A 15,433-nucleotide genomic window follows, 5' to 3' on the forward strand; every position below is an offset into this window, starting at 1 on the left:
CCGACCGACACACCGACGGACTCAACAACCGACATGAAATCCATTAAATAATAATTTAAAACCCGATGAGTGAATGTTTTTGCGTGTATGCGTTTCCTTTCGAGTTTTGCATGTCTTTTCTTTTCTTTTCTTTTTTTTTGGTAATGCCATCAATAAAACATATATTTATCGTGTCGTGTGAGAGATTGATCTTCATCCTCTCCTCCTCCTCCTCCTCCTCCCAATCATCCTCCAATGTTCGAGTGGGTGTTGCGTTCACGCCATTCTTCTCCATTCTTAAGTCCGCGAATATAATCAACGAACATAATTTTTTCTTTTGCCAAAGTCAAATATTATTCTATCATCATCCTACCGCGACCTTGTGTGGTAATGAACCATTGGGTACGCACCGAACGTTTTTTGGCGAACGGCTTTAATTTTTTTTTTTTTGGGGGGGGGAATGTTGATAATACGATCACTGATCAATCACATCGCCGTTACGACAAAGAAAAATAATAATAATAATAATTCGACATATACAGAACCGTCGATTAATTCATCATTATTATTATTATTTAGTTTTGTCTAAGGTGATTTTTCTACGTACGACACTGAACTCGTGGCAGTTTCCCGTGATGATGGGTTGGCGACCTCGAGTCAAAGACCTAATCTGCATTGCTGATCAATAGAGCTCCTGACACGAGGAGAGGTCAACACAAACGTAAAATAAAAAAAAAAAAAAATCATTAATTTAATTTTTTTTTTTTTTTTACCAACTTTTAAAAACGTAATGCAAACAAACGCATATAACGAAAAAAATCGAAAAATTTTCATTTATTATTATCATTATTATTATCATCATCATTTCAAATGCGGGGGAGAAGGGGAAAACACGCGAGTAAGAAAATACCAGGCAGGATAAACATTAAAAAAAATTTTATTCGATTTTTTTTTGTTTTTTTTTTTGCCAACAAAAATAAAAAAATTTTTTTTCTCTCTTTTTTCTTATTATTTCGCAACGCGTTTGTTTGTTTGTTTGTTTGCAAACAAACAAACAAACAAAAACAAAAACAAAAACAAAAAAGTTTGCACAATTAGTATCTAACCTGTTCTAATAATTCTCACTATCACACAATGAAAACTTTAAACCTTATCACAATAAATGTGATAAGAAATAAAAATATAAACATGAAGCAATGAAATTTTTTTCTTTTCTTTTTTTCTTTCTTTCTTTCTCTCTTTCTTCCCTTCCTCCTTTTCTTTTGTAATTAACCTTGGAAGGAGAAAAAAAAAAAAAAAGAAAAAGAGAAGAAAAAAAAACCGATTTGGCGATCAATAATGTTTTTTTTTTCTCGCAAAGAGTGTAATTTGGCACACGGCTCCTCACTGAGGCCGAAACATATTATTTCAAGGAGGGGGAAAACGAGGAAGAGAGAGGGAGGAAGAGAGAGAGAGAGAGAGAGATAATACCTGTTAATACGAGTTAAAAAGTGACGGAGGAATAACGTGTAAAAAACCCCCTCGTCGACCACGATGTGCGTCTTTACGCGCACGTGCACGTGTATGAAAAGCACAAAAATTCGATATAATCGCGCCTAAAAATCTATCATCTACGTCAATAAAATTCATTAGGCCCAAACAATTACTTTATTTAAAAAAAAAAAAAACGTTCCATTCGCCATTATAAAAATAATCCCTCAAATTTACCTTCAAATTTAAAAAAAAATTTTTTTTTACTCCTCGTTCGGTAATTATTATTATTATTACGTTTCGCTTTAGATTTTCCCGATTTAGCTTTCCCGAGAGAGCGATTATAGTCAGTCATCTTAGGAGTAAGTAACGATTTCAAAAATGGGTCGAATATATTAAAAAAAAAAAAAAAAAAAAAACGTTTATAAGGAGGACATGATAAGTGTCAACGTTTTTTTAATGCAAAATTTTCCTTCGGTTCGCTAAGAATACGAAAAGAAAAAAAAGGAAAAGAAAAAAAAGGAAAAGAAAAAAAAGGAAAAGAAAACAATTTTCTTTTTTTTCACCCGACAAAAAAAAAAATTTTCTTTTTGATCGCGTTTTAAAAAAAAATTATTTTCGTCGTAATTTTCATAAAAATTTATTTATTTTTTTAAAAATAAACGAGTAAAAATAGAGTAGGAGGGGGGGAAGAGAAAAACGTGCAAAAATTTTTTTAATTTTTTTTTTTAAATTTTAAATGGACTCGACAATAATAATTTGACACGCACACGCACACACATAAACAAATTCTTTCCCAAATGATAATGATGATAATGATAATAATGATAATAATAATAATAATAATAATAATAATAAATTCTATTGGGAATTTAAAATTTAAAAAAAATCAAATAAACGCCTTTAAAAAATGAGTTATGCAATTTCAAAAATTTTTTCCCCGTGCAATTATACCTTTTTTCCTTTTCGAAAATCAACCTGACTGAACCCTTCCCACCCCCCCCCTCTCTCTCTCTCCCCCTCCCTCTCAAGTTTTCCCCGAATAGAAAACAACCAACGATAAATAAGATTTTAATTTACATTTATTTAATTTTTAAATAAAATTAATAAGTCGTCGCACCAACCACACATCAAAAAGAAGGAGAAACAAAAAAAAAAAAAATTAATGGATGCCTCGCGCGTATTTTTTTTTTTAAACAACAACAACAACAACCAAAACAATAAGGGATTATTGGGCCGTATATTAAAAAAAAAAAAAAAAAAAAAAATTAAATTAAAAACCGATTAGCACTTAATGACTGAGTCTGCTGAGTCTGAGCATGAGCAGGAAAACAAAAAAAAAAAAACAAAATTTTTTTTTCATTTTAAATAAAAATATTTCTCAATAATCAATGTTGTGTTATAATCAATTTAAACATATATATATATAAATTTCCACCCCCCCCTCCTTCCCCTATTCGGTATTCAAATACAAAAGAAAAAGAATTCAACGACAAAAATTTTCCTCTCGTTTCGCAAACGGGACCTTGAAGGCTCAATTATAATATTTAAAATTTAAATTACAACACGGGTCTTAGCATTAGAGGCAAATTTAATTATCGAAACGAAACGAAAAAACTCCGTAAGACGAATTGATAGACAGACTACTAGATATATAGATATATATAGAGACAGACTACTAGATATATAGATATATAGACAGACTACTAGATGGCCCCCCCCCCAAAAAAAAAAGGGGAAAATTTCTTCTTTTTTTCCCCCCGAGATTCGGAAAATTCAGCCCTATACTTCTTCTATCCCTTCGTCAAACAAAGACTTCAATCATTATACACGCACACACACGCGAGCCGGGAAAACAGTGTTTTAAAACATTTTCCTAGTCTCTCTCTCTTTCTCTCTCTCTCTCTCTCTCTCTCTCTCACTCCAACAATTAAAAATTACTTCGGAGAGAGTGAGAGAGAGAGAGAAAATTTCACTGATTAAGTCCATAAGCACTCCCGCTTAATTCTTTATATAAAACCTTTTCTCTCTTTTTTTCCGAACGCATCTTGCACTGACAGATGCATTAGAGAGAGAGAGAGAGAGAGAGAAAAGATTATCGATAATCTTTAAATAAATATTTATAAAATCACACTCGGTCAATATTAACGATTTCTCTTCTCCCTTAACACCCCCTCTCCCCCCATTAAAAAACCCCCTGAATTTTTTTTTTTTTTTTTTTTTTTTTTTTAGTCTGGGAAATTTTCTTTTATTATTATTATCATCTCAATAATACCCGATTTACGGAGAGAGCTCGAATTAGATATATATATATATATACCCCCTCAAAGTAAGCCGAGAGTAATTGTAAGGAGAGAGATGGAGATAGAGAGGGAGAGAGAAAGAAAAAAATTTCCCCCAAGAAATGACCCTTTTTTAATTTGAGGGAGTTTTTTTTTTTTTTTTTTTTTTTTTTTTTTTTTTTTTATCCCAGGAAACCGGTTGTTAACGTTCGACATTTTTCCATTTGGTCCGGGACTTACTTTTTTTTGTGCCAGAGGGATTCCTTCCCTTATTTGTAAATTAAATCTTTCCTTTTCACCCCAGTTTTTTTTTTTTTTTTTTTTTTTTTCGTAGCAAAACTTTTGCAAAAGAAGGAGCAACAACAACAGCAACAACAACGAATTTACTTTTTCTCTTCGTTTTTCCTTCTTCTTCTTTTTGCAACTCTGTCTCTCTCTCTCTCTCTCTCTCTCACACACACATAAACAACAACAAATTAATGAGACCACAAACACGTGAATCCGCCCCGTTTATGATGATGATGATGATGAATTAATTATTTTTAATATTATTTATTACCGCATTCAAATTAAAAATTACGTAATTAATATTAAGAGCGGTAAATATTAATTAATTTCCCTCCCCCCCACAAATTTCATTCCCTCCCCTCTCCTCCACCCCTCCTCAAAAGAAAAATGAAAAAAAAATTTGCTCCCGGTTTTTGACCAACCAACACGCGTTATCAGTCATGTGCATCGAAACTAATCAAATATTAGTGTAAACAACCACACATGACAATTACTTCTATTTTACATAAAATAATAATAATAATAATAATGATAATAATAATATTCATAAAACCTTTACTCGTGCATACGTCATACATAAATTACTATTCCGAAAAAAAAAAAAAAAATTAAACATAACGGTTTATTATTAACATTATTATTATCATTAACATTTTCCAACGTCAAAAACGTTTGTACCCCAACACAAACTCGACTTATATATTATATAATAATAATAATAATCGTTAGTTAGAAACAAACGGTTCGAATCCGACAAAGACAAAAAAAAAAAGTTTTGCCCAAATTTGACTTTGAAATGTAATTTTTTTTGTATTAAAGAACGAAAAATAAATAAATAAACAAACGAACAAACAACCAAGACAACAAACACGAGTCGAAATACGGTTTTTATATTCTTTCCCCCCCCCCACACACACACACACACACATTCTCTCTCTCTCTTTCTCTCTTTAATTCATTGAATATGAAAAAAAAAAATTATGAAGTACTTTGACGTCATATTTAAACGACTCGTAATCAAATTTTGTGTTAAAATCTCGTATCGTATCGTATCGTATGTAAAAACGACAAAATTCAATTTTAATTTAAAAAAATTTTCTTTTTTAACATTGGGGGGAGGGGGGGGAAAGCATTCACGATTTTCCCAAATTTTCCAAAAAATTTCACGTATATATATACAAAGCTTTTTTTTTTGCAATTCGTCGAAAAAACAAATTTTTTTTTTAACAATTCAAATGTAAAAAAAAAAAAAAAAAATTATTAATAAGCAAGCTTGCTTTCGCAATCGTCATTTAATATTTCATGAGAAGGTTAGAGGATTTCATATTTTTCCATAATTTTCACTCGTAAAGTCCCGTCCCCCTCCCCCCATTTTTTCTCCAAATCCAACCGTCAACATTTTAATTTTTATATATCATTATTTCATCTTAATGAATTTTTTAAATTATTATTATTATCATTCGAATCCCCACTCGTTTGTCAAAGGCATGGATTTTTAAGGTCATTAATTATGATTTATTCAAAAAAAAGAAAACCGTGCGGGGGAAAATTTTTTTCCTAAAAGCAAATTAAAAAAAAAATTTTTTTTTTTTTTTTTTGTGAAGAATTTTCTAAGTAGAGTTTGACTATACACAAAAAGCACGCGACGAAAAACTAAATACACTTGGCAACGTTGCAACAAAATTATTTGACGTTTTGCTCGGCACAGGGCCGCACACGCGTAATTGCAGGGCAGAAAACTTCACGTACGTAAGATGACAAATGTTTTCCATTCTTAACCATCGTAAAATCAATTCTACTTGAAATTCTCTTTTAAAAAAATTACTAAATGGTGAAAGGTATATTATGAAATAAAAAACTAACTAACTAACTAACTAACTAACTATAAAAAATTGTCAAATTCAAATTCAAAAAAAAAAAAAAAATCAAATGAAAAACAATATTATTACTTATTATTATTATTATTATAAAACATAATAATAATAATAATAATTAAAAAAGTGGGAACGACAAAAAGAGATCTACTACCATAAAATAACCTTGTGAAACGTGGTTTAATTTTTTCTTTGTCATAGTTTTTTTGTAGTATTTCGATATCTAATCGTCAAATGAATATTTTTCTCTCTCTCATTTCTCATGCCAGATTCTTGTGTTTAAGTTTAAATAAAAAAACCAAACCTAACCGAATAGAACCAAACCCATGACTGAAAAATAATGGCAGAATATTAATTTACACGAGTAGTAATAGTATTAGTATTTGTTTTGTTTGTATTTTATCACAGAGCGTTGTGATAATCTCAACGAAAAACCAAATTTTCCATTTACAAATGGTATTGCTGCTAAATACTCATATGTGAAAATTTTAAGAACGACAACATGACAAAAAAAAAAAAAATTATTCAAAATATATTGTAATGGATTTACCGCCCGCACCATTCGAAACTCTCAATTAAATGAAATTTTTTTTCTTCTTCTTCTTCTTCTTCTTATACCTGACCAGGTTTCTTTCTTTCTTTCTATTAAATTAACAAGGGTGTAGTGTGTATACATATTTCATAAAGTTTTTCCTCTTGCGTACCTTGAAAGAACCTTTTTTTTTTTTTTTGGGGGGGGGGTAATTATCGATGTATTGTTTTACGCCCTCAGTTTTTTAATTACTTTTAATATAATATCGATTGTTTTAAGGTATTTTAGCCCATTCGAAAATTTCACATTATTATTATTATTAATCGCATATGTGCTCAAAGCGTTTTTTTAATGACATTTCCAACGAATATAAATAAATAAATAAATAAATACAAAAAAGACCGATTCTACGAAAGCATTAAATAATTCCAATCTAAAACCCTTAAATAATAATAATAATAATGTTGCAAACGCGTTACTTAGCGTACACGCACGCACACGCACACGCACACACACTCAATCAATATTTTTGTTAAATTTTATATAAACTTAAATTAAAATGGATTATTTACTTATTTTTTTAATAGGCAAAAGTAGGGGCTAAAAGTAGAACAACAACAACAAAACAGATAATAATAATAATAATATTTCACAATAAAGTAGGAAATAATGAATAACAACAACAACTAAATAAATGCTTATATATATATATATATATATATATATAAATATGGTGCACAACAACAACAAAAAATAAAACTTTCAAATCATTCAAATTTAAATCAGAATAATAATACTATTTGGCAAGCAATTTCAGGTATGTAAATACTTGTCTGTGATGATATGCAGTCGCAGTAATAAATACATAATAATGTCACCACATCAAATTATATAATGTACTACTCGAGTATAAATATACTACATACATGTACAAAGTTATTACCAACTTTAAAAAAAAATGACATCAAATGGGGGTTTTTTTTTTCCATAGAGTAAATTAACAATCTGATTTTAATTATGGAAATCGAGAAAAAAAAAAAGAGTTATAATGGATTTTAATAAAATCGATTGAAAATTAAAAAGTTATGAATGCGAACGACAAAAAACAAAAATTTTTTTCCATCCTTCCCCCCCCCCCAAAGTTTTTAATCGAACAATTAAATTCAATTTATTGAAAGTAAAATGATTGTTTGAAAATATTTTTTCCATTTTCATTAATTACAACCAAAGATTGATTGATAACTCAATCAACGACTTGAACTTTTACACATGAAAGTTTTTCCTAAATGATTAACAAAATGTTGTCCCCTTCTTACTACAATCGATTAAGATAAAGATCACCACCGATTACAAAAATGACAACAAATTAATATTTAAATTTTAAACTCGAGATAACTAATGAAAAAATTTTTTCTCACAATCGATAATTTGTATGAAAATAATCTTTAGAAAAAAAAAATCACCATCAAACCGATAAACCGAAACCTGCTTCAACTACCTCAAATCTTCTTTTATATCTGACAAATACAATTTTAAAAAACTTGACATTATTTAGATTAATCATTTATACATTTTAATAAATGACTATTCAATAAAACAAAAAAAAAAAAAAAATATATATCAACCTAACACATCATTGAAAATAATAATAATAATGATGAACATGATGATAAAAAAACAAACAAACAAACGAAAAATAACGGTTTGATTTAACTGAAAGCCTCAAGTTAAACAAGGCCATTTAAATTCTAATGTTTAACAATTAAGAATATTATATATTCAAAAGGCAAAATTATATTAAAAAAAAAAAAAAAAAAAAAAAACATGACTTATAATAAATATGGAAAAATTCCGGTTTGATCGTTACGTTTATCGCGATTAACTATATACGAGAGATTAGCATGACAAAAAAAAAAAATTTTTTTTTTCAAACGTTTTACTTTGTCCCTTTGTAAAAATGTCAAAACACTTCGCAAAAGTCAAGTAAAAAAAAAAAAAAAAAAAAAAAAAATCAAGTACTTACCACGTGCATCTCCGAACGATTCCAATGCTTTCTTTTGTTTCACTTCTTGCGACTCAACGAATTTGGCAGCCTCTAAAAGAGTTTCTAAATTCATTTTTTCACCGGAGTGATTCCGATAATGTATAATTTTTCGATTTCATAAAATATCAAATTACATAGTAAACACGTAGATTACTGTACAAACTTTACACTTCATTTCAAATCGTATAAAATAAATACATGTATATGTACGAACATTATAGAATAAAAATCAAAAAAAAAAAAAAAAAAGAAAAGAAAAAGAAAGAAAAAAAGAAAAAAAAAAAACAAAAAGAAAACAAAAAAAAATCCACGTCTACATGAGCTAAATAACGACCCAGGCTGAAGTCATGCTGTCGCAAACCAATCAGAGATTTTGTACAATGACGTCGTATTACGTCATTAAAAACGACCGCTCTGATTGGTGGATTTTTGACTTAAAACAGACGCCACGCAATATATTTCACGATTGATTGTTTTCTGCCGTTTTCATTATTTCATTAAATATTCCAAAAAAAAGTAAATATCACTCGAATATTATTTCGAATACGAAATATAAAATTATTTATTTAATTGCAGGAGTTGGTAAAAGAACGATAGTAAAAAAAAAAATCCTTTTAAATTAAATAATATGGAATCAAAACAAAAGATTGCACAAACAAAACACCTGGCATGCAATCAGCCTCACGTGTCCGGGCGCTGAAACCGACCAATCAGAGAGCTAAACGTGACGTCACCTAAAGAAGGGCGTGTAAAACCAAGTAACACTTTCCTACTTTTGGATATCTCACTATTTTCACTATTTACAATTAAATAACCGAATAATTAATTATCGAAAATCATTTATGCGACCCTTAAATACATAAATCGACTATAATGAAAACCCTAAACGCGATTTCCCGACAAAAAGATAACTTTTTTAGCGTCATTGCCCGGGACTTGAACACTGGTCAATGCATCACATCCAACTCTTAAAACACGCTCCCATTTAGTCACATGGTATGATCCAACGTTGCCAAATTTTATGTTTATTCGACCTTTGTCAATTATAGTTAAATGATTCTTAAAAAATACTTTTTTGTAAGTAACTGTAATTTCTTTTAATGGACTAATCCATATTTTTCAAAATCATAAGAATATTCGAATAAAACAAACGAAAAATTAAAATAATAATAATAATAATAATAATAATAATAATTAATTTTATCATTATTTAAATAATTATTAAAACAAAACAAAAATATAAAATTTAATAAATTAGTCCTTTGAAAAAAATTATAATTATTATTATTGTTATTTTTTCTTTAAAAATTTTATAAAAATTATAAGGCTACATTTTTTGTAATACATTAATGTAATAATAATAATAATAATAATAATTCTTTTGATTATTTCACGCCAATTTTATTTATTTATTTCTTTCTTTTTTTGTCAATATTTATGATTTCAATATAAAAAATTATTCAATATTCAAAAGCCATACAATTAACCAACTTTATTATTTTCTAAACAATGTCAAAAAAAAAAAAATTTATTTCCATAATCATTTAAACAAAATATTAATATAAATAAACAAAAATATTATTATAAATTGTAATTTTATGTTAAAAAATATTTTTTTATTCGAGAGAGTACGCTTATATAAACCCCAACTATTTTAGTATTATTATAATGTTAAATTTAAATTATAAATTATAATTAAATATAAATAAAAAAGAAATAATAATTACAATCATTAAATGATAATAATCCCCTGTGTCATTTCGATTGCAATTATTAAATTTTATACTGTTTTAATTATTATTATGTGACTCTCTTTACAAAGTTTATAATTATTTTGCAACATTACTTTTTTTTTTATTTCACAGCCCTCTTTGATTTTATTTTTTTTTGTTATCGTGTGTGCATTACTTATTTAAAATATAAACATAAAAAGAATTATGTTTCACATTTAAAAAAAACATTTTTTTGTTTCATGATAATATTATTATGGTAACTTACTCATCGAGCCTAAGAATTAAAAAAAAAAATAAAGTGATAACGAAAATACCTTATTTTTATACGTCTTGTCAACAAGGTAAAAGCAGTCAATCAATCAATCAATCAATCATTCTTTTTGTCATCGACTCAAATTGTAAACGTAACGTTGTTTCAATTCCGTTTTCGGTGAATTTTCAAATAAAGCAGCCCTATTTTGACCTTCTCCCTTTTTTACCCAATGACCGTACACTCTAAAAGCACAACCATCGATGACCTAAAATAAAAAAAAAAAAGGATAAAATTGATATAATGAAGTAAAAAGAATTATCATTGAAGTAAAAACCTTAGCGAAAAAAACTCACCTTTCTCAGTAATTTAATGTGATAGGGATCCAATATGGCGTTCTCGAGTGAAAGCGATTCCGGTGTTAAATGCATTCGTTTCAAACGAATTACAGCTTGAACGCATAGCAATGCAAAACGAAATTTCTTTTTCGGATTAAACGACGAAGCTTTGAGTTCCTGTTGAAAATATATAATCACGTTAAAATAAATAATTTAATTTTAATTAATAAAATAAAAAATAAATAAAAATTTCAATTACTTTTGCCATTTGTGAAATTTTGCTGATCCTTCTCGAAGATGCTGATAAACTCTTTTTTAATGGAGCAATGTCCTGATCGAATAACTGAAACAAAGAGTATAATTTTTTTTAGAAAAAAAAAAAAAAAAAAAAAAAACTATAATTTGTGTTAATAGAAAATAACAATTGTTACTTACCATGACATTGAAAAATGGGTGACTTAATGCATCTTGAATGCTGATTCTTTTATCAGGATCAACAACTAATAATTGTCTTATTAGGTCTTTGGGCGACTCAGATATGTCAGCCCATTCTGGAGATGAAAAAGAATATTTTCCTTCCATTATATTTCTTAGCATGACCATTTGTTTTCTATGCCAAAATGGAGGACAACCAACCAGCCTAAATTAATTAAAACAATTTAATACTCACATTTTTTTCAAAAAAAAATTAGTTTCATTGTATAATCGTGATACTTACAAAGTAAACATAATGACACCGCATGCCCATCTGAAAAAGTAAAAAAAAAATCTTATTAACAATGTCAAATTTATAATTTTAAATCAATGAAATATTAAAACTCACATGTCTACTTCTTTTCCATAGCCTGGAGCATCTTCAAACATGCTTGCTTTTAATGTTTCCGGAGCCAAGTACCCAGGAGTCCCGCATAACTCAACCAATCTTTCATTTTCCTTCAAAACTTTAGCAAAGCCAAAGTCAGTAATTTTAACATTCATGCAATCATCCAGTAAAATATTTTCAGGCTTTAAATCTCTATGAACGACATTTTTTTTGTGTATGTGATCAAGAGCTTCAAAAATCTGTAAATAAAATTCTTAATTATTTTAATATAATTATTTATTCTTATCAGCGATCAATGATAAAATTTCAAAATATTTAATTTATAAATTTTTTTTTCGAGTACTTCTTAAGTTCTCTTGAAATATTTTTAAATCGACAATTATCTTTACATTTGCTTACCAACCTGCCTCATAATGTATCTGGTCTTCTTTTCACTTAATGCAACTACAGATGTTAAATAATCAAATAATTCTCCATTTCTACAAAGTTCAAATACTAGAAAAATGAAGGTACTAGATTCGAAAACATCATGAAGTTCCACTAAAAACACATAGAATAATTTTTTTATATTTTATTTAACTTGTAAAAATAATAATGATAAGATATACTACAAACATAAATACATTACCAATGTAAGGATGACCTGCAACCATTCTTAAAATGTTAACTTCTTGTATTGTTCCTTCTAGAGTTGTTTTACCATCGACAGTTTCATTTCCTTCATTACTTAAATCTATAATTTTGGCAGCAAACTCTTTCCCAGTTTCTTTTTCGATACATTTTCGAACAGTTGAACTGATACCCCTGATAATCATTAAAAATAAAAATAATTATGAGTTAATTCAATAATTAATATATTTTATGAGTTAACTACATAAAGTTTTATTTTAATAAATTATCATCAACTAAACACTAAAAAAAAAAATTCAAGGTTACTTAATTTTTAATTACCTTCCCAAAATTTCTTTCGGCTCATATTTCGCATAAAATTCTTTGGCGGCTACTTTATCAGGTAATAAATCATCGCATTCATCGGCAACCATATTAATATCTTTGGTAGTTTTAAATTCAATTATAAAAATATTAAAAAATTTTCTAACAGAAAATAAATTCAGACTCTTTTGCTATTACAAATAACATGATAATATCTTACTGAAAATTATTACGAAAAAACAGAAAGAAAATATCAAATAAAGAAAATGTCAAGAGTATTTAAACATTTTATGTTGAAAATATTAAAATATCACAGTTCAGTAAAAAAAAAAAAAAATTAAATATAAATCAACTGTTTAGCAGAAGCCATATTTAAAGCTTGGAAATCGTAGAGATGTTCAAACTCCAATAAAAAAATTGTTTCTAAAACTTCGACGTAAATTCTTTTTTTTTTGAAACAATTTTACGTTTAACTAATTTTTTCAAGTGTTCTTTCTCAACAAAATAATTTTTCAAATAAATTAAAGTTTTATTAATATTTATAATATATTTCCGTCATAAAATATATTAAAATTAAATTTTAAAAACACAAAATAAATAAATCAATACGTAATTGTAGTTTTTTAGTGTCTTTTTGCTGTTAAAATTTACCAAAATTAATAACAAATTCAAAATAACGAATTTTTTTTTTTGGAATAATACTGATCCCGAGTAAATAAAATCATTGAATTTAAAAAAAAAAAATTTCTTTTATAAAGCAAGAGGTACCTGAAACGTAATAAAATTATAAATAATATTTAAAACTTTAAAAAATTACAATTAATATTTATTTTTAAAAATGTTTACCTTATCCGTTGTTTCCACAGACATATAATTCCTCCCACGAAACAAGGAAAAACAAATTAAAGTAAAAGCAACAGCTAATAAAAAATAACTCGAATGAAAAAGTCGTAGATAAATATTTAACCTTTCCATTTTCGACAAATAAAAATCTTCATCCGAATGAAAATTTAAATTTGTTAAATATCCTAATTTGCACGTGTAATTTGAATCGATCGATGAAACGACGTTTAACTCACCCACGTGAGTGATTGTTTTCTATAAAATAATAATTAATTTCCGGTAAAAGAAAAATTATATTTTCCGTTAATGATTACAAAATACTCACGTTAAGAAATGTTGGAATGCAAACACTGGATCGTTTACTCAATGATAAAAATGTCACGGGTACCGTTAATATAACGCAAGCATCTTCTTTTTTCAAATCGAACGGGACGCCAAACGTCATTTTTAACGAATTTAACGGATGATTATTACTCGAAAGTGATACCCAATCTAAAAAAAATTATCAAAACCCTCATTAAATTGTTGTTAAATGCATCATTGAATCCATTTAATGTGTGTGTCCTTATACCTCCTAGGGGTACATCCCCTGTCACGGCGGCAAAACCATCCGGAAGTTTATTTGAACTACCACCGATAAAATTAACCGTGGCGGAAACGGTTATGGTCGTTAAATTCGTCGAATTCAATCCACCGCCATCTATTAATTGAGTTATGGAATTTGAATCTGAATTTTTATCACCGTCGAATGAAGATATGCAAAAATTTTTCTCCGACAGCTTCTTTAAAAATTTCACCCATTTCTAAAACAAACAAACAAACAAACAAAACTTGAAATACGTAATAATAATAATAATAATAATAATAATAATAATAATAAATATTATAAAATATTATAAATAAATAACACCGACGAAATTCATAGGATTTATCCCTAAGGAATCGCCGTCGGGTAGAAACCTGGAATAAATGAACTTAAAAAACCCAAAAAAATAAGAACCTTGTCGTGTTTAAGGAGTGACAATAATAATAATAATAATAATAATAATAATAATGATAATGTAACAAATAAAAACAAATGATGAGAATTTATATATAAATTATATTATTTTCACATTAAAAAACAATATTAAAAATGGCAAGAATGATTTTTTTTTTTATAAATTATACATAAAATTAAAATTATATATATAAAAAATAATAATAATTATAATCAGCAATATCATTATTATTAAAAAATTTTATTTTCTATTGATAAATGAATTTATAAATAAATAAATAAAAATACATATATAAAAAAATTAAAATATTTAAATATAAATTAATACTTATAAATATTTTAATAATTAATTATTTTATTTATAATAATAATAATAATAATAATAATAAAGAGTAAATAATGTGGCTTTAATTAATTAATTAATTGATCGGTTTTATTTCAAAGAATCAATAATAATAATAATAATTGTTTATTGTTTTATTTGATTTTACAACTTTAACAAAAATTACTCTTATTTTTTTTTTTAAACAAAAAAAATTAACAACAAGGCAAATGAAAGATGAGATCTTAATACTTTGTTAACAATAATAATTAAAATTGTAATTCTAGTCAAAAAAAAAAAAATAAAAAAATAAAAAAAAGTAATAAGATCTTATTAAAAAAAAAAAAAAAATGATTACAAAGACATACGACACACAAATAATAAATAAATATATATATAATTAATAAAAAAAATTGTTTTACAAAAAATTAGAAAAATAAGCATAAAAAAATCATCATCATCATCATCATCAACGAGGGGTTTTTTAATCGGTATAAAAACTATAATCGAAACGCAAAAAAAAAACAACAGCAAAAGCAAAAAAAAAAACGACAGCAAAAGCAAAAAAAAAAAAAAAATTGTTGACTTGTTCCATAATATTTACAAGAAACTAAATTTTTTTTACGGAAAGAAACATGATCAATAATAATAATAAGTGTCAAAATGAGTCAGAATAATATATAAATCATAACTTAATAATAATAATAATAATAATAATTTTT

The 15,433-nt window shown here is 26.8% G+C and overlaps 2 protein-coding genes across 2 annotated transcripts; both read right to left on the reverse strand.

Moving 5' to 3' along the window:
* Nucleotides 1-10,585: 10,585 nt before the first annotated feature.
* On the reverse strand, nt 10,586-12,656 carry Phum_PHUM607620 (cAMP-dependent protein kinase catalytic subunit, putative; the record flags this gene model as incomplete). Its single annotated transcript, XM_002432931.1, has 9 exons — nt 10,586-10,720; nt 10,809-10,967; nt 11,050-11,133; nt 11,226-11,430; nt 11,509-11,538; nt 11,614-11,852; nt 12,017-12,153; nt 12,242-12,417; nt 12,565-12,656. The coding sequence occupies 9 exons, from the start codon at nt 12,654-12,656 to the stop codon at nt 10,586-10,588; spliced, it is 1,257 nt and encodes a 418-aa protein (XP_002432976.1).
* A 737-nt stretch (nt 12,657-13,393) lies between these two features.
* Phum_PHUM607630 (uncharacterized protein) lies at nt 13,394-14,190 on the reverse strand (the record flags this gene model as incomplete). The annotated part of the gene is made up of 5 exons (XM_002432932.1): nt 13,394-13,466; nt 13,514-13,644; nt 13,715-13,881; nt 13,961-14,089; nt 14,187-14,190. 5 exons carry the CDS (start codon nt 14,188-14,190, stop codon nt 13,394-13,396), a joined length of 504 nt encoding a protein of 167 aa, XP_002432977.1.
* Nucleotides 14,191-15,433: the final 1,243 nt, after the last annotated feature.

This window comes from Pediculus humanus, genomic scaffold (genome assembly GCF_000006295.1).
Source record: "Pediculus humanus corporis 1103172108318 genomic scaffold, whole genome shotgun sequence".
Lineage (NCBI taxonomy): Eukaryota > Metazoa > Arthropoda > Insecta > Psocodea > Pediculidae > Pediculus > Pediculus humanus.